Source organism: Thalassophryne amazonica, chromosome 9 (assembly GCF_902500255.1).
Source record: "Thalassophryne amazonica chromosome 9, fThaAma1.1, whole genome shotgun sequence".
NCBI lineage: Eukaryota > Metazoa > Chordata > Actinopteri > Batrachoidiformes > Batrachoididae > Thalassophryne > Thalassophryne amazonica.
The window spans coordinates 66,424,522-66,444,851 of record NC_047111.1 but is presented as its reverse complement, the minus strand read 5'-3'; the positions used below and the strand labels follow the sequence as shown (position 1 = coordinate 66,444,851).

General features: G+C 40.5%; 2 protein-coding genes across 4 annotated transcripts in view; one reads left to right on the top strand and one right to left on the bottom strand.

Moving 5' to 3' along the window:
* supt20 (SPT20 homolog, SAGA complex component) overlaps positions 1-11,907 on the top strand; it is a 62,795-nt gene extending 50,888 nt beyond the window's left edge. Inside the window, exons 21-24 of one of the 3 annotated variants that reach the window (XM_034178276.1) lie at positions 938-1,066; positions 3,334-3,424; positions 4,093-4,181; positions 11,099-11,907. In XM_034178276.1, the coding sequence (XP_034034167.1) occupies positions 938-1,066; positions 3,334-3,424; positions 4,093-4,181; positions 11,099-11,251 (462 nt within the window). In that variant the 3' untranslated portion in view covers positions 11,252-11,907. The remainder of the gene's footprint in view (positions 1-937; positions 1,067-3,333; positions 3,425-4,092; positions 4,182-11,098) is intronic. The other 2 variants (XM_034178277.1, XM_034178278.1) reach the window with 2 other exon arrangements.
* A 101-nt stretch (positions 11,908-12,008) lies between these two features.
* On the bottom strand, positions 12,009-20,258 carry exosc8 (exosome component 8). The gene is made up of 11 exons (XM_034178279.1): positions 20,154-20,258; positions 19,910-19,946; positions 19,761-19,824; positions 19,608-19,681; positions 19,452-19,497; positions 14,190-14,295; positions 14,051-14,096; positions 13,883-13,979; positions 13,597-13,717; positions 13,397-13,503; positions 12,009-12,222 (listed from the first exon to the last, which is right to left on the bottom strand). The coding sequence occupies exons 1-11, from the start codon at positions 20,168-20,170 to the stop codon at positions 12,104-12,106; spliced, it is 834 nt and encodes a 277-aa protein (XP_034034170.1). The 5' UTR covers positions 20,171-20,258; the 3' UTR covers positions 12,009-12,103.
* Positions 20,259-20,330: the final 72 nt, after the last annotated feature.

Here is a 20,330-nt window from a genome sequence, read left to right as displayed (position 1 = left end):
AACATCTTCACGCTATACTCTCACACATAGGCACATACATACATCATATATACAAATCATACTTTTCAGACACCTGCACTCTGTGCTCTCACATGCACACACTCATACACATACATTCATTCATACAAATGACAGAATTGACATTAATGGAGTTATTCTATTGGTATTAATTTTATTTTTAAATCCAAACCATAAGTCAGCGCCTGCTTTATTTTCCAAGACCTCCGCCTTATGGCGAGGCTGTTATTGAATAGAGAGTTGAGCTTCACTGCTCCTCTCAACCGCGTCTCTGCTGCAAGCTAAGTAATAAGCAGGAATTTACAGCAGAGGGCAGGGTGCTCAAAGACAGAAGTGCTGATGCATTGTTTGGGTCTGTTGTCACCTTTGATGCTACCAGAAGCGATCGTGGTGTTAAAACTCATAATCAGCTTGTTAGTAGTTGCAAGTGTACCGGATACAATACTGGAAGTTATCGCTTATCGGTTAGCTGTAGCTTCCGATAAATTTTTGGGTGGTTTATCGGTTTAGCTTTATAAAAGATAGCTTTTCAGTTAGCTGATTATCGTTATCGAAGCTAACTTTTTTGGTTAGCTGTGCCCACCACTGTCCTGGCATAAGAAATTTGCTATGTGAGTTGAAGGAATAGCAGCAGAAGTAGTAAGGACATAATCACACCTTGCTTAAAATTATTGCTTGTGCCTCCCCCTGTGAAGTTGTATGTAGATTTATTCTGATAGTGGTATTGAGCTTTTTCCTTTGTATGGTTTATGTGGTCTGTTAATTTTCCCTTCTTCCCTTCTGCTTTGTTCCTGTGACTTCCATGTGCATTGATCCTTTCCTCTGCTGCTTCCTTTCGTCCATCACTCCATCATCCTCCCTTTGTGTTACTCCCCAACGTTTGTGTGTACGTGTATGTGTTTGTGTATTTCATCTTCAGATCCCCACTGGTCCTCTCATCTTTAACTCTCTGCAGCAGCAACAGCAGCAGCAGCAGCAGCAGCTGTCTCAGTTCTCCCCACAGCAGAGCCAGTCAGCCACCTCCAGTCCCCAACAGCAGGGGGAGACGGTGAGACATCTTAATTCTTTTGTGTTCTGGTTTATGTCAACAACACAAATAATGGATGAAGCTGACACAGTAAAATAAAATAGCTTTGCACTGTAGGACCCCCCCCCCCCCCCCCCGAAATAAAGAACAAGAACAAAAACCAGTACTTCACACATCACTCACACACACACACACACACACACACACAGATGATTCAAATGTCTTTTTTATTCAAGTTTCCTTTTTTTCAGTCGGGAGGACAGCCAAGAGCGTTGCTTTGCAAATATGTTGACTGAAAAAATTGAGTCTTCAGATGTTTCTCTGTAAGATATATTGTGTGTATATTGTTGTATATTGTGATATCTACAGCTTGAATAATTAATTCTGTCTGTTTAGTGTGATTTTAAAGCGATCAAATGTGTTCTGCAGAATACCACATAAGAATAGATGGAAGGCAGAATAGAAAATTTATTAGGAAATCCAAATGTTAACATTTGCAATCATTTCTAAAGTGCTTGCCATTCAAAAAAAATCACAGAGGAAGGAAATATGTAACATTTTTTAGCTTTTTTTGTAGACCTACTTTTCTTAACAAAACCGATCATCCAAGCACAAAACAATTAACTGTGAACCCCTCTGAGAGAACAACTCATTCCATAGGTGATCTTTCACAAATCTTGGCTGTACTTATGCCCAGTAGTCAGAGGAAAACTAGGAATTCAATGGACAAAAAGGAAGCAACCAATAAGACACTTTTAAGTTTGAAGTATGGATGTATGCCCACCAGACCTTACACTATGTGTAAACAGTACGTTTGTTCACAACAAGCATTTAGATATGGTTGGATGGCTCAGCCAACATGTAGCCATACAGCTCAATGGAATATTTTCTGGAATTACTCCAGTTGTCCTAATTCTTTATCCTATGAGACCAAGCTTGAACATGTCAGTAGGGAAGAACAAGAATGAATCCCAGAATGCTGCAGCTGACTCTGACATATTCAAGAACATTCTCATTACAGTTTAATGAGGGCTTTGTTGTTAGGGGTCCTCAGCTGAGGAGTGTCATTCTCAGAACTACAACCCCCACCAAGGAGACATAGTTTTCAGCCTAGTGTGTCTGTCTGTGGACGGCATAACTTTAAGTGCTTATGGATGGCTTTTGATGATACTTGCTGGCAAAAGAGTTAGTCTTGGAACAGGTGAATAGAGTTGATTCTGATCTAGGAATGCCTGTTCATCTGTTCTGCAAACCAGTTATCTAATAACAAGCATGTAATGTCTGCTAATCATGTGACAAACATTCCGTGCTTGTGGGTATGGTTGAAAAGGATTAGGTAAAGTTCAAACTATGGACCAGCATCCAGTCAAGGGGGGTTGTGGACTCTCTTCTGCTTCACGCCACAGAACCTGGAGAGAAACACCCGCCTGGTGGGCCTCAGGGCCATTAAGGACTTATTAAAGTTCAAACCAGGCATTAGAATGGGGAAGAAACATGATTTTACTGAGTTTGAACATGGCATGGATGTTGGTACTAGATTGACTGAATTGAATATTTCACAGCCTGCTGGTTAATGTAGATACTCACACTCAACCTTAACCGCATCCAGTGAGTGGTAGTCAAAAATGCCTTGTTGATGGCAGAGGGTAGAGAAATGAACTGAAATAAGTGCTCGTTACAACAAAGGTATGCAGAAGAGCATCTTTGAACACACAACATATCAAACCTTGAAGCAGATGGGCTGCAGCTGTAGAAGGCCACCCCTGGTCCAACTCCTGACAGCTAAGAACAGGAAACTGAGGTCACAGTGGGAATAGACTCACTAAAATTTAATTCATAAGTCTCAAGTTCTGCCACATTCAGACAGTAGGGTCATATTTGACATTAACAAAATAAAAGCGTGAGTCCTTCCTGCCCTGTGTAAGTAGTTCAGGCTGTAGTGATGTTGTAATTGTGGAGCAACTCTGTATGGTGTTATCCTGTCAGTTTGGACCAACATCTGTACCTTGTTGGAACAGAGAAGGATTTTCATGGAAGAAAACAGGTCTGATCTCAGCTTCAGTCTCCCAAGTGCCTTCTTCTATGCTCCAATCCACCGTAATGTTGTACATCTGGTGATGCAACAGACAAAATTTGCCCTTTGCACAATTTCTGTGGAAGTTTCTCCTCATGTCTGTCCTGACACATTGTATATGCAGGGATATGAAATGACCGGATGCATGTCAGATGTTTATGTGGTGATGACGTTTGTGTTTGTTGTCTTTGACACACTTTGACACACTTTTCAGGGTGATCAAGGGTCAGATCAAAGTTTAGGAAACCAGCAAACAGCGGTCATCAACCTGGGAGTTGGGGGCTTCATGTCATCACCGGCAGCAGGTACAACACACACAATAACACTTAACACACACATCTCTAAAACATCTCCATCCTCTCCGCATATCCTGACTCAAAGCCATCACCAAACCACTAACTAGTACTAATAAAGTTTCATTAAAGAAGTTATTGAAGTAATTATTGAGCAGCAGCACTCAGTAATCTGTAACTAAACATCATCATCATCATTTTATTGAAGTTAGCCGTTGTTCCACTCAGTTGGAGCATTTAACCCGTTACAGGAGAGACTCAACTTCCCCTTCTTCTCTGCTACATTCTTTTTTTTTTGTTCTCCCCTCCCTTATTTCTCCCCCCCTACGCTGTCTTCTTGTGCTTCGCTTTCATACCTTTCCTTTTAAACTGTGTGCTCACACCGTAAACTAAAATAATCATGCACATCGTCATTCATCTGATATTTTGGACTCTCTGCAATGTTCCCTCTTTTTATTTAAATTACTCTCCTGTTGTGTGATGATGCATCATTGAATCCCAAAATTCCTGTGTTTTTTTTTTGTTTGTTTGTTTTTTGGCTTATTTATTTATTTTTCTCATCCTCCTCACTGCTCTCTTGTGCTTGTGCACGGGCATTTCCTCTCCTTATACTTTACTCCATACCTTCTCTACGTCCCCTCATTCCTGCTGGGGTCCCTCTCTCCCTCCTCCCCTCTTAGTGCTGTCCCAGTTGGGCTGTGGGCTGGACAGGTCTGGGCCCCCGCTGCCTTCTCCAAGGCTTCAGCAGCAGCACCAGCCGCAGATTCAAGTAATACAGCAACTTTAACATCTATATACACATATACATTTCTGTCTGAGCTAGTTACTGAGAATGAATTTAGCCATAGTTACAAGAGGCTGCATTCACATTCGCTGACTCGCCATTCCGTTTTCCTTAGGTGGGTGTGTGTTTTATTAAACTACAAATTACCACAGTATACACTTAAATTTATGTTAGCCCTTCACCACATAGGTGTTTTCAAAGATCTTGGAAAACATGTATACTAGGGTGGTCCAAAAAAAAACTTTCTCAGAATTTTACTGTTCCCAGCCTTTCGTTGAGTTGTAATTAGTAAAAAAAAATTCTACACACAAAATATCATTTAAATATCTTTACATTTAAAGCTTGCTCAACCACCCTTATGCTGCCCACCTTTGCCAACATTATCACACCAGCCCTTCCCTTAACATTAAAGTTTGTTGAGAGCTTGAAGTTTAATACTGGTAACGTGGAGCTGTTAAAACCAATTCATAGGAACTTCAAATGCCTTGGTGCAATACACCAAACTAGGTGAATGGCTAAGGTGATCTGCTATACCATAACAATGTGGTATTTCTGGGATCACATTGAAAATCTGACAGCACATGAACTCAGGGGCCTTCATGATGTAAGCATCTTTGCTGTTACTGTTTACATGAAAGCCTGGTTCACAGCACCCATTGCGTCATCTGCTCTCTTCTGTGACTTTTTCTTGCTAAGAACCCTCAAAAATTATAATCATCCTAAGATCAGCAAAGCTGCATTTTCATAGTTCAAAGGTCAGTTGTGGTACCTTTCTGAGGAGTTGGTGTCTCTGGCTGTTTTTCACTCCGTCTATGCCCGATGAACAGTGATGCCAGTAACGCATTACTTAGTAACACGTTACTCTGATCTGACCACTTTTTTCAGTAATGAGTAATCTAATGCTTTAATCTTTCCAAATCAGTAATCAGATTAAAGTTACTTCTCCAAGTCACTGTGCATTACTACGCCTATTGTTTTTGTATTGTGAGTGGATCGCAGCATTAAAACTCCCATGGGCAGGGGGAGGTTGTAGTTCAACTGAACTGCCCACTTCACCCACTTTCAGCGAACTGCGAGCTTTTTATCAGTGGTTTTGTGCAGCAGCTCTGAGTTGAAAAAAAAAAAAAACAGTTGTCGTCTCTCAAAACACGGTGACACCTGCACTGAGCTTTACAAAGTCATTTTTACGCTTTTTTTTTTAAAACTCAGAGCCACTCTGTGTGTCCTCATTAAAATCAGCTTTTCAGCGACGTGTTAACAACAAACACTATTGCTGTCTTTGCACCCAAACGCACCTAAAGGGTGTTTCTGAGAATGACATGATGTAAAAATGCTGATAAAACTTTCTTACTTGTCAATCTGGTCGTATTTTCTGCATAAATACACGTTATCCATTCTTCCTGCTCAGACAGCAAACCAGGGTTAAATCCAGACAGAAATGGGGCGTGGGGGAGATGCAGGCCCCCACAACACCCCTAGATTAAAGGTCCACTTTTGAAGACATTTTTTCATACTACTACATATAATAATAATAATAATAATAATAATCAGAATTTCAACAACTAAAATGGTTAGAAAGAATTTAAATGTGAGAAAGAATTTAATAGTTACATTTATAAACAATGTATGTTAGAAATTGTAGGTTTTACCGTTACAGTGATGTCATCATTTACATATGGGGTCAAGAAAGATGTGTTTATTTTATTTTTTATAAAACAAGTATACATGTTCATTGAAGTCAAGAAAGGGTGACTATAAAGTGAGTATTGGTAAAACTGGTTGTCATTTTCATGTTGAGGTGGCGGGGGGGGGGGGGGGGGGGGGGGGTTGGTAGCTGCTGAAAGTAACTAATAAAGTAACTAGTAATCTAATTTACTTTTAAAATTCAGTAATCAGTAAAGTAACTGTTTTTCAAGGAGTAATCAGTAGTTGGATTACTTTTTCAAAGTAACTGTGGCAACACTGCCAATGAAATTAAGAAAATGAAAGACAACGCAGGAGAGGAGGAATGTCCGTAACATCTCACAAATTTTGATAAAAAATATTCATCACTGGAATCTCTGGCAACAACAAATTCAAAGAAGATATTGGACATTTTGAACCTTGATATTGAAAATTTGGATGAGGAGCCAAAGACTTAGCTTGACAATGGCCATTTCCTACATGTCAAAGCTTGCTCTGTTAACCTTATGGTCGTGTATGACTGCACAGAAATAATTGCTCTTCTCCAAGATTTCAATGCTAAGCATACAATAGATGAAGGCCAGCTGCAGTACCTGATACTGATCACAGAAAACAATTCCCTGATGTGAAAAAAATCTATATTAACTAAATGCTAAGCTTAAACCCAAATGGTACAGTAACTCGTGAATGAACTTGACCCAGCCAAACTTCAGTTGAGCTGCCCCTAAATGTTATTAGACTTAAATAAAATTTTCACTGTGTTGGTTTCTAATAACGCTGACTCATTTCCAGCCCTGGGACGTAAACATTTCAGATTTTTTTTTTTCTCACTGTACAGTTGTGAACCACCCTAATGTATACTGAAAAACTTTCTGCAACAGTTTGCAGTCTGCATGTAAATGGGGAAAAAATGTTCTCATGTTTTAGATGCCACATTAAAAGCAATTTTACGAGCAGTTCAGAAATGAAAATGTACAGTGGCTTGTAGAGTATTAAACACACTGAAGATGATCAGCTTTGCCTGAGTTAAAAGTGCATTTCCTGTCAGGATTTTTATTGTGAGCTTTTTTGCTCAACACTAGGTTTTCAAAGTCAAAAGCTAATTTCAAGAATTTTGCTTCTGTGAGTATTCAGATGTATAATAGTGTTCAGAATAATAGTAGTGCTATGTGACTAAAAAAATTAATCCAGGTTTTGAGTATATTTCTTATTGTTACATGGGAAACAAGGTACCAGTAGATTCAGTAGATTCTCACAAATCCAACAAGACCAAGCATTCATGATATGCACATTCTTAAGGCTATGAAATTTGGCTATTAGTAAAAAAAATGTAGAAAAGGGGGTGTTCACAATAATGGTAGTGTGGCATTCAGTCAGTGAGTTCATCAGTTTTGTGGAACAAACAGGTGTGAATCACGTGTCCCCTATTTAAGGATGAAGCCAGCACCTGCTGAACATGCTTTTCTCTTTGAAAGCCTGAGGAAAATGGGACATTCAAGACATTGTTCAGAAGAACAGCGTAGTTTGATTAAAAAGTTGATTGGAGAGGGGAAAACTTATACGCAGGTGCACAAAATTATAGGCTGTTCATCTACAATGATCTCCAATGCTTTAAAATGGACAAAAAAAACAGAGATGCATGGAAGAAACACAGAAAACAACCATCAAAATGGATAGAAGAAAATGGCAAAGGCTCACCCATTGATCAGCTCCAGGATGATCAAAGACAGTCTGGAGTTACCTGTAAGTGCTGTGAGTTAGAAGACACCTGTGTGAAGCTAATTTATTTGCAAGAATCCCCCGCAAAGTCCCTCTGTTAAATAAAAGACATGTGCAGAAGAGGTTACAATTTGCCAATGAACACATCAGCTGGCCTAAAGAGAAATGGAGGAATATTTTGTGGACTGATGAGAGTAAATTGTTCTTTTTGGGTCCAAGGGCCGCAGACAGTTTGTGAGACAACCCCCAAACTCTGAATTCAAGCCACAGTTCACAGTGAAGACAGTAAAACATGGTGGTGCAAGCATCATGATGTGGGCATGTTTCTCCTACTATGGTGTTGGGCCTATATATCGCATACCAGGTATCATGGATCAGTTTGGATATGTCAAAATACTTGAAGAGGTCATGTTGCCTTATACTGAAGAGGACATGCCCTTGAAATGGGTGTTTCAACAAGACAATGACCCTAAGCACACTAGTAAATGAGCAAAATCTTGGTTCCAAACCAACAAAATTAATGCCTCACAGATGTGAAGAAATCATGAAAAACTGTGGTTATACAATGTTTCTGTGTAGGCTCTCAGTTGTCCAGGTGGTTTCCATAGTAGCAATGGTAGTCAGACTACCAGAGCAAGAATTTTAGCTGAGGAAGCTTCTGTGATTTGAAGCGAAACGTCCTCACGTCCAGCAACCCAGTCCAGTCGAAGATTCAAGCTTCTCTACTATGTGGTTATACAACTAAATACTAGTTTAGTGATTCACAGGATTGCTAAAAAAAAGCAGTTTGAACATAATAGTTTTGAGTTTGTAGCGTCAACAGCAGATGCTACTATTACTGTGAACACCCCCTTTTCTACTTTTTTTTTTACTAATAGCCCAATTTCATAGCCTTAAGAGTTTGCATATCATGAATGCTTGGTCTTGTTGGATTTGTAAGAATCTACTGAATCTACTGGTACCTTGTTTCCCATGTAACAATAAGAAATATACTCAAAACCTGGATTAATCTTTTTAGTCACATAGCACTACTATTATTCTGAACACTACTGTAGGTGTCAGGAGCTTAAACAATCAATGGGACACATTTTGGGTCCTCTTTTTCTCAGGTGTTTTGTTGTTGGTCTTCATCTGTGAAACATTGAAATGGCTCACATTTCCAGAGTAAAGCCCTGTTTTCACTTTCAGCGATATGTGTCCAGGAAGGTCACAGTTTCTAAATGTAAAAAATGCACACAATTTGTTGACGTAACACACTGGACTTGTACCATGTGATGTGTGGAAAAACAACAGCAGCACAGCCCTATTATGACTTTAGCACAACCTTGGCACTACAACCAAATCTCCTGGTGATGTCACAGCATGAACAACATTACATGCTCCCAGGGCACGGGATTATTGAAGTATGTTGAAGTTCGTGAAGGGGAGAAAAGATTTTTTTTTTCAAACATCTTAAATATCTTGCCATGGTTTAAACAAGACAACGGCGCAATGATGGAGTATCCTGGTTCATCATAGACACGCTCTCACATTTTCCAAGGTAAGGACAAGGTTTCAAACTGTGATCTTTCAGGATGTATGAGGGTATATCCATAAATTGAGAACAAAGCTTAAATTTCCTTCCTCCATTCATATATTTTCTGCTGCTTACCTGGACCATGTCACGGTGGCACCAGACTAAGTAGCTCACCCCCACTTCTTTGTCCTCAACCAAGTCTTCTGACTCTTTCTGGGCATACTGAGGCATTTCTCAGCCAGCTAGGAGATGTCATCCCTCCACAGTGTGTCCCGGGTCTTCTCAGAGGCCACCTCCCAGTTGGATGTGCCTGGAAAACCTCCCTAGAGAGACAACCAGGGATCATCCTCATCAGGTGCCCGAACAACCTCAGGTGGCTCTTATCAATGTGAAGGAGCAGCGGCTCTCCTCTTACCTTCCTTGGTATTTGAATGTCTCCCCTTTTGCTAAGCATAAGTCCGGATACCCTACGTAGGAACTTTATTTCCACCAATTGTAACCATGATCTTGTTCTTTAGGGTATTACCCAGAGCTCATGACCATTGTGAGGATAGATGTGTAAATCAACTGGCAAAGCAAGAGCCTCATCTTCTGACTTCTGTAGGACCTCAGATACAGCCCCTATCAGTCTTTCAAGTTCACGCTCCATCTTACCCCACGTGTGAACAAGACTCCAAACTATTTGAACTCTTCCACTTGGCTGCCCCAAGTGATCCAGTCCAGTCAGCATCATCTTGCCACTGAAATATGGTGGTTATGTGGATTTTTTAATCCAGGATATATATATATATATATATATATATATATATATATATAGTGAAATAGTTTGGGGTTTTTTTCCATTTTGAAGATACTGCCAAAGACCGGACCATTACAGTAGCCATTTCCACTTTGCAGTGAGGCCAACAAGACTTGGAGCCGTTATTGCTGCAAAGAGTGGCTCACTGGCTCCACCTAATATTTACATGTGATTTTGCTTGTTGATTGTTAAATATTTGCCAAAAAAATATTTTTTGACTTTGAAAATGTGGTATTATGATGCTTGCCAAACAAAGAACCTGACTAGCAAATGTGTATCATTTAGAATTTTGACGAATCTAATGCCCTTTGGAGTTGCTGAATGTCACTGTATATTATAAACTGTAAACTCTGCCTCTATAATGTCTACTCTAAATGGTTTGTCCAAGCATTAATTGGGGTGAGAACTGCTTAGTAGTTTCACAGGGGCTGCAAATTCAGAGTGGTGATCTTTTTCAAAATTTCAAAACAATAGTTGTTGAACCGGTCAGTCTAGATCTGGTTTTCATTCAAATCCTCCATCACCTACCTCGTGGACTTTTTTTTTTACAGACACTTTGTTCTCATCCACTCCGTCTTGTGTTTTGTGTTGTCTGCCATAGACCACTGCAGTCTCTCAAATCTCCCAGCCAGCCGGGCAGCAGAGCTTGTGGCACTTGTGGTGGCAATAACTAACAGTGTGTTAAACCGGGAGGCATGTTCTTACAAAGCACTTAGCAACAGCAGCTATAATACTGTCGCTGACACTTGGGGTGATTGCATCCTGACAGATGAGACTTGATAGTGAGCATGAATGAAGTTGTTTTTTGTTGTGCCAGTTGAAGTTGCTGAGTTACTCAGAGCAGAAAGCACGGTTGCTGAGCTGCATGTGTGTTGCTGCCAGGATCACAGCGAAAAAGCTTGACTGTATCCTGCCTCAGTCTCCAACACAACCTGACCTGCCCTGAATCTCTACCTTTCTTCCCTCCTTCCCCCCCCCCCCCCCCCTCTGCAACCCATTAACCACTCTCTTATTTTTCTGCACACTCTTCCTGTATGTTGTACAAGGCTTTCGATCAGCTTCACTAACTCATAAGACATTAGTCTGAGTGACGAAGTCTGCTCAGCGTTTCTTAGCATTGTGTTGCTTTTGTCTACTCAAATGCCCTGACTTTTTTTTTTTAATCATCTTTCTGTCTGCACGTAGTTGCAATTCTTGCAGCACCAAATGCAACAGCAGCAGCAGCAAATGGCTATGGGGGCAGCAGTACCTCAGGGGGGAGCGCCACGGCAACATACCGCCAGCCAACCAAGAAGTAAGAGGAAGAGGAGCACGCCGCAGCCCCTCCCCAAGTCGTGATAGTCTAACATGAGACTTGAATCTCTTCACCCAGCTACACAAGGACATGAATGATCCATACTGTGCTCTTTGCCTGCCTCACTATGAAGCCTGCAGACAAAAAAAAAAGACATTTTGTCCTTTTTGTTTTTCTAGCTGACAGTTTGTATGTAATGGTTGTCTGAGGTTTTGATGAACCAAAAACTGCATCAACCATAGATGATTGGGGTGGGGGGGTTAAAACAATTCCTAAGCTTAAAGAACCTGACTGATATATTTTGAGAAGAAAATATGGTTCTCGTGAGCTGTGGGCTTCTGCAATGACGTTTCCCCTTCATGCTGACTTTTCTCAGTGGAGGCCACGTGACTGAGGGGGTGCACTCGTTGGGGATTCCTCATAATCCTGATCCCCCCCACCCCAAGTAGAAACTGCCCTTTAAGCACGGACCCCGCCCCCCACCATCCACCACCCCCAAGTGTGCTTATTAACACCAAATCCGCCACTGAACCATGTGACATGTGAGAATGCAAATCTGACCTTGAAGTAGTGCCTGGGGAAGCCCCCCTACCTCTCAGTCTGTTGGAAGTCTGTTAATAATCCCGGCACAGGGTTCAACTGAGGATTTAAGATCAACATGTAAGATGGTGCATCTGCTTTTGTACAGCACATTTTGAAAAGGCATTTCCTTTCCTTCTGGAGCCATGAGTGTATTCTTACGAGATATCACCTGAGAGTGCGTGCGACATTTCTGGACACTGAGAAATAATTTTTTTAAAGTCTTTGTCAACAGTTTTATTGTTATAAAAAAGAATATATATTGACAACTGAAAATACAGCTTTTAGATAAAACAAAAAAACCTGTTTGTAGCTCTTTATTGCACAGTCTTTACAGTCTGTATGACTTTGTCAATGAGTTTCTGGATCTCTCTCTGCCGTTCTGTCACTCGGCTGATGCACTCCTGCAGCTTCTCTCCTGACAGTGACGTCCCACCTGAGCCAGAGCAAAGCTGTTAACATCAGCAGTGGAAATTCTGACCGCTGCATTTAACAGGAAAGAACGGTATGATTTATTTTCATGCAAACACAAACTAAAAAGATTTCCATTCCACAGCATTCAGCAGTGATTCTGCTGGACCAACTCGGCCTTCAAACTAGCAGCTGAATAAAATGTTTCTTTTAAGGGAGCATAGAGCATATTGAATATTAATCAGCAAGGAGACTGATAACCAGTAATTGTAGCAAATAGCTCTAGTACATTACATTTTTGTTTCACAATTTAGACTAACATAGTGCAAAAGTAGATTTCTTAGTTTTTTATTTTTAATTAATTTGGAAAAATCTCAATTGCCATTATGGGGTGTTGTGAGTAGAATTTTTTTTGAGGGGAAAAAATGAATTTACTCCATTTTGGAATAAGGCTGTAACATAAAATGAAGAGAAAGTGAAGCGCTGTGAATACTTTCCAGATGCACTGTAATACATAAGTTGGTACATTACGTTCAATGTGGATTCACCACAGTTTTGTCCTTTTTTTTCCTGCTGTAAATTGTATAATGCAGAGTTTGATTCACAGAACAATCAGAACACTGTGTGGAGCTCTGGTCAAAAGTGTAAGTGTGTGTGTGTGAGAGAGAGAGAGAAGGTGAGTTTTCTGAAGCGGACAACAATCGCAACTTTTTTCAGCCCCTGCAATAGTTTTTGAAAAATCCGTTTTTATTTTTTCTGGCTGTCAGATGTTTTCCAGCCATAGAAAGTCCAGTGAAAGATGTAATTTATCCAGCAATGTTATTTTTCTACAGATTTATCTGACACTGCCCGTAAATGATGGGAAGCGCACACGAACACAAGATAAATTCAAACTGACAAGCGTGGAAAGTTAACCATTCAATATTTAAATGTTTTGTCTGCTGTCTCACACTCAGTGGGTACACATTGTGGAAATATAGGAGCAAACTGCTCAAAATCCAGCATATATGTCAAAAAAGCGGCAGATATCCGTGGAAATGTGACATCATCTGTAGTGCAAACTCCACGTGAGACACCGGTTACACAGGTGTTTTTGTGTCACTTCTGCAGATTGGGCGCATTTTAACCGCACAACAGACTCACAACTGCCGCCGCCCTGTGTAAAGGAGGCCTTAGTTATCTCAGAGAATGTTTCTAACCTGGTTTGTGCACAGAGCAGAGCGTGCCATCTTCGTTCATCACCACTGTGAGCCGTGCGGTCGACAGCGTTTCCTCATCAGCTGTTGGGTCAACAATCAGTACAGAGCTGCAGAGACAGCAGGTTGACTTCAGGTTTATTAATTTGGAGTACAACCAGTTTAACTTCGGGGCTCTATAACGGTGGATTCTTTTGACTTACTCGTCAAACAAACAGAAAGAAGCGCTGACTGGGTGTTTGTGAATTTTCAGAGCTTTTCTTTTCTCTAAGTTGACTTCAGGTGCAGATGTCTGTGTGTTGATGGAGACCTCTGGCAGCTGTGCTGTGGGAAGCGGATAAAATCTGACATTTAAAGCAGATTCCAACCCTGTGACTAATGGTGCAAAAGACAGAACTAGTAGTTGTGTATGTGGAAGGATCTCATCAATAGGAAGTGAGGTCAACATAAACGGTGAGATGTAAATTATATTACTGTAACTGTACATACTGTTCTTCAGTGCAGCCAGCAGGGCAATGATACAAGAATCCAACACATTCCCGTCGTAGTCCAGACACATCATGTCGCAGTACAGCACCCAGCAGAGCTACACACAGTCATAACCAACAAACCATCAGAATCAAATAGCACCTCTATGGATAAGTCTATCAACTTTACCTTTCCTCTTTCTATACACAGGTCCTCTGACTGTATTATGTCAGACCTACAACACCAAATAAATAAAGAAAAAAATTAATCTACTGGTAAATGTGATGGAAATGCAAGATGTAGGAACTTTGACAGAAATAAAGGGTACTTTTCAATTATATCTGCAACAAATTGACTGGCAGCCTGGGCCTCTTCTCCTGGCGGGCCAGGCCGGAACCGTAAGGAACACAGAGGTGGCAGGTCCAGGTTGGGCACTAGCAAAAATGGAGAGTTTTATCTTGTGTTTTCAAGCACACTGCTACACAAGCAAATTGTTTAAAAACTTTTTATTTTTAGAGTGAGATAAAACAATTTTACCAAACATTTTTAGCCAAGCATTACCAGTTGCAGACCCACTTCAATGAATTTATCATATCTATACATATAATCAGGTCTATATGTACAGTGAGGAAAATAAGTATTTGAACACCCTGCGATTTTGCACTTTCTCCCACTTAGAAATCATGGAGGGGTCTGAAATTTTCATCTTAGGTGCATGTCCACTGTGAGAGACAATCTTAAAAAAAAAAAAAAAAAATCCAGAAATCACAATGTATGATTTTTTTTAATAATTTATTTGTATGTTACTGATGCAAATACGTATTTGAACACCTGTGAAAATCAATGTTAATATTTGGTACGGTAGCCTTTGTTTGCAATTACAGAGGTCAAACATTTCCTGTAGTTTTTCACCAGGTTTTCACACACTGCAGCAGGTTTCAGGTTTGGAGTTTCAGCTCCCTCCAAAGATTTTTTATTGAGTTCAGGTCTGGAGACTGGCCAGGCCACTCCAGGACCTTGAAATGCTTCTTACGGAGCCCCTCCTTAGTTGCCCTGGCTGTGTGTTTGAGGTCATTGTCATGCTGGAAGACCCAGCCATGACCCATCTTTAATGCTCTTACTGAGGGAAGGAGGTTGTTTGCCAAAATCTCGCAATACATGACCCCATCCATCCTCCCTTCAATACTGTGCAGTCATCCTGTCCCCTTTGCAGAAGAGCACCCCCAGAGTATGATATTTCCACCCCCATGCTTCACGGTTGGGATGGTTTTCTTGGGGTTGTTCTTATCCTCTAAACATAGTAAGTGGAGTTGATTCCAAAAAGCTCTATTCTGGTCTCATCTGACCACATGACCTTCTCCCGTGCCTCCTCTGGATCATCCAGGTGGTCACTGGTGAACTTGAAAGGGGCCTGGTCATGTGCTGGCTTGAGCAGGGGGACCTTGCTGCCCTGCAGGATTTTTAAACCATGACAGCATCATGTGTTACTAATGTAATCTTTGTTACTGTGGTCACAGCTCTCTTCAGGTCATTGACCAGGTCCTCCTCTGTAGTTCTGAGCTTTCTCAGAATCATCCTTACCCCACAAAGTGAGATCTTGCATGGAATCCCAAACCGGGGGAGATTGACAGTCATCTTGTGTTTCTTCCACTTTCTAATAAATAATCATAACAGTTGTTGTCTTCTACCAAGCTGCTTGCCTGTTGTCCTGTAGTCCATCCCAGCCTCGTGCAGGTCTACAGTTTTGTCCCTGGTGTCCTTAGACAGCTCTTTGGTCTTGGCTATGGTGGACAGGTTGGAGTGTGATTGAGTGTGTGAACAGGTGTCTTTTATACAGGTAACAGGTGCAATTAATACAGGTAAAGAGTGTAGAATAAGAGGGCTTCTGTGATGAAGTAGCACTTCATCACATGAATTGTGTAAAGTAAATAATTGTATAGCATTTGGAATTGCTTATTTGCACTTTGATTCATATTCTGTACTTTAAAGTTGGCACAAATGATTCTTTATTGGGAATTGGAGTATTTAGTAATATATGTGGTTTTGTCTTTCAGATCCTGTGAAAGAGAATATTGAGAGACTTCAGGGTCAGATGGGGGTAAATTAGTAGAATGAAGTTGATTGAAAAGGCCTCTTTACTCACCTATCTGGTGCCCTCTCAAGGGTGTTCAGGCAAAACTTTTCTTACAAGCCTGGATGCCATTTAAAGTTTTTAGGAGAGGCCATCAGATGGGGGTGGGGAGGAATTGGTAGCTTGAGGTTTAGGTGTTGAAAAGTGTTTTGGCATGTGTTTAAAGAGAGGCTTTTTTTAGGTGTGTGTGTGTGTGTATGTGAAGTTTAAAGGTAGTTTTTAAAATGTTTGTATTTATGATAGGGGAGAAACACCTGCAATGGAGGAAGTGATTCAGTCCAATCAGGAGCAGAGGACAAAAGTGATGCCAGCTGGCTCATTTGGGTGCGGCTGCTGGTGGAGGCTGAGCTACTTCTTGGAACTGGTTTTGAGTACTGGGCTCCCTTTTGTATTTAAGAATAAAAAGAGATAAGAAAAGACTGGTTTTTCTGTTTTGGTCATCACTGTTTCCAGCCGCTCACAGGCCATCTATGTCACAGCTTCTTAAAGAAAAATTAACAGGTCTGTGTGAGCCAGAATTCTTGCTGATTGGTAGGTGTTCAAATATTTATTTGCAGCAGTAACATACAAATAAATTATTTTAAAAAATCATATGTTGTGATTTCCAGATTTTTTTTTTTTTTTTAAGATTGTCTGTCACAGTGGACATGCACCTGAGATGAAAATTTCATAACCCTCCATGATTTCTAAGTGGGAAAACTTGCAAAACTGCAAGTTCAGGGTGTTCACTGTAGTTACAATGACTATTGTCATTTTGCCTCTGTGCACCATTACAATGAAGGTGAAATGAAACAATCAGGATGTGCTTGTAGTGTGGACTGTTTGATTTAATGCAAAAAAAAAACAAAAATGAACTGACTTGGAATTACAACCATTTTTGTAAGCAGTCCCTACATTTCAGAGGCCATAAGTAATTGGAAAAATGAAATCTACAGACAGCTGTTCATACCAATCATTACTTTTTCAGACGGTTTTCTTTAGTCAGGGGATGAAGTCAATGAATGTGTTAGCTTTCATTTTCCTCCACCACAAATAGTGTGACAATCTATGGTAAATCTGTCTGGAGTTGACACTTCTCAAAAACTGAGCAACAATGCAAGAAACTTAGGAGGCAAGCTACCAGGACACCCAGACGACTGCAGGAGTTGTAGTCTTGTGTGGCTGTGATTGAAGAAACCTCACTCTGCAGCTTTTATCTGCTAAATCACCACCATGCAATAGTGGTGATGCAACAGACTCATGGTGGAAAGAAAAGGATTTTCTTAAAATGTCAGCCACAGATTGCCAGAAGGCACATGGTGGACACATGCCTGGATTTAATCTGTTTGCTTGTATGAAAATTTATGTTTAAAAGAGGTGTGTCACTCACCACTTTTAAATGTAGAGTACAGTAGTGTTCAGAATAATAGTAGTGTTATGTGACTAAAAAGATTAATCCAGGTTTTGAGTATATTTCTTATTGTTACATGGGAAACAAGGTACCAGTAGAGTCTCACAAATCCAACAAGACCAAGCATTCATGATATGCACACTCTTAAGGCTATGAAATTGGGCTATTAGTAAAAAAAAAAAAAAAAAAAGTAGAAAAGGTTCACAATAATAGTAGTGTGGCATTCAGTCAGTGAGTTCGGCAATTTTGTGGAACAAACAGGTGTGAATCAGGTGTCCCCTATTTAAGGATGAAGCCAGCACCTGTTGAACATGCTTTTCTCTTTGAAAGCCTGAGGAAAATGGGACGTTCAAGACATTGTTCAGAAGAACAGCGTAGTTTGATTAAAAAGTTGACTGGACAGGAGAAAACTTATACGCAGGTGCAAAAAATTATAGGCTGTTCATCTACAATGATCTCCAATGCTTTAAAATGGACAAAAAAAAAAAAAGACGCGTGGAAGAAAACAGAAAACAACCATCAAAATGGATAGAAGAATAACCAGAATGGCAAAGGCTCACCCATTGATCAGCTCCAGGATGATCAAAGACAGTCTGGAGTTACCTGTAAGTGCTGTGAGTTAGAAGACGCCTGTGTGAAGCTAATTTATTTGCAAGAATCCCCTGCAAAGTCCCTCTGTTAAATAAAAGACATGCAGAGAATGGCAAAGGCTCACCCATTGATCAGCTCCAGGATGATCAAAGACAGTCTGGAGTTACCTGTAAGTGCTGTGACAGAAGACACCTGTGTGAAGCTAATTTATTTGCAAGAATCCCCTGCAAAGTCCCTCTGTTAAATAAAAGACATGCAGAAGAGGTTACAATTTGCCAAAGAACACATCAACTGGCCTAATGAGAAATGGAGGAATATTTTGTGGACTGATGAGAGTAAAATTGTTATTTTTGGGTCCAAGGGCCGCAGACAGTTTGTGAGACGACCCCAAACTCTGAATTCAAGCCACAGCTCACAGTGAAGACAGTGAAGCATGGTGGTGCAAGCATCATGATATGGGCAGGTTTCTCCTACTATGGTGTTGGGCCTATATATCGCATACCAGGTATCATGGATCAGTTTGGATATGTCAGAATACTTGAAGAGGTCATGTTGCCTTATGCTGAAGAGGACATGCCCTTGAAATGGGTGTTTCAACAAGACAATGACCCCAAGCACACTAGTAAACGAGCAAAATCTTGGTTACAAACAAACAAAATTAATGCTTTGCAGATGTGAAGAAATCATGGAAAACTGAGGTTATACAACTAAATACTAGTTTAGTGATTCACAGGATTGCTAAAAAAGCAGTTTGAACTTAATCGTTTTGAGTTTGTAGTGTCAACAGCAGATGCTACTATTATTGTGAACACTCCCTTTTCTACTTTTTTTTACTTATAGCCCAATTTCATAGCCTTAAGAGTGTGCATATCATGAATGCTTGGTCTTGTTGGATTTGTGAGAATCTACTGAATCTACTGGTACCTTGTTTCCCATGTAAAAATAAGAAATATACTCAAAACCTGGATTAATCTTTTTAGTCACATAGCACTACTATTATTCTGAACACTACTGTAGGTATCTCAGTGGCTTAAGGAGATGGGCTTCAATTCCCGTCATGCTGCCTGTCTGTCCTTGGACAAGACACCTCATCTGCACTGTCCCAGTCCATCTAGCTGTAAATGGGTACCAACTTTGGCTGGAAGTAACCTGTGATGAACTAGTCTAGGGGGAGTTCTTGACTCTTATTCGCTTCACGATATAGTATCTGGGGATAAGCACCAAAACCACTGGGACTCATGGCGTGTATACGGACTTACTGCTCCCTCTTATTTTCTTCCTTCAATTAAAGCTGATAGCCTACACGATGAGAACATCTTCACTCATTTCAACACCATTGTGTTTGTGCACAGAAACAAAATTATGACATTTCTGCCACTGTCCAACTACTTATAGACCTACCATCTTTCTAATCTGATGTAGGATCTTTTAACACAGCACAAGTTTACATCCCCTTAAAAGAACACACTCCTACTTACCAATGTAACCTTTTCCCGGTGCTTCCACTGTCGGGTTTGCCAGCTCCTGCACATCAGCACACCCAGCAAAGTGCAGCATTTATCATGATCAAAGAACACGTACTGAAAGACGCTCATTAAAATAAACTAATGTGGCTGTGTGTGAGAGACACTGACCGCTTTGATACCACAGATGACTGTTGTGTTTCCAATCTTCACCATGGCTGAGCCATCAGTTGTTGATATGGGCCCTGAACGCAGCAGTAACAAATACGTCATAACTACACAAACACGTGTAGTTTGTACATAAGCATCAGTACTGCACCTCACCAATGTTCAGACTTGTACTTCTAAAGTCTGTCAACCCCCTTCCATCAGGACGGCAGCTTTCTTTCTGAAATGAAAAGATGATCAACAGGAGCTTGTTCCTGCTCAGACAGCTCAACAACAAAACACGCAAACTGGTTTAGATCACTAACCAGAAAGCGCCTGTAATACTCCAGAGGTTCTACAATTCTGCAAACGCACAGAACAATTATTAACACAACCCATCAAAAATACATTCGTCTACTCTAATACACTAACGATGTGCTTAATACTTGATTTGTTTTGTCACAGCAGAGAACATATTGCGACTATTAAAGTAATGTCGCCGCTATAAATAAAACCGACAAAAATTAGTATTTTTGGTCTAATATCTTAAATCTGCGTGATGGATCTTACTTGAAACCAGACGCCATGATGTTTTGCCTAACCACGTGGGTGCTCGATAAACTGCGGAAGCCGGGAAGGACCAAACAACAGCTCAGGGAGCATTTTTTTTTTTTGTTTTTTTTTTTAGGTTGCCATGACTCCGGTCCGCTAGGTGGCAGTGTGGATATTGATACCATTTGTATGCCC

Excerpts from the sequence above, each read along its gene's own strand:
- exosc8 (XM_034178279.1), bottom strand. Across the intron at positions 14,296-19,451 it reads ACCGGGAAAAGGTTACATTG|TGCCCAACCTGGACCTGCCA; the intron begins GTAAGTAGGAGT and ends CATTTTTGCTAG. Across the intron at positions 13,718-13,882 it reads GCTGGCTGCACTGAAGAACA|CACAGCTGCCAGAGGTCTCC; the intron begins GTATGTACAGTT and ends CGCTTCCCACAG.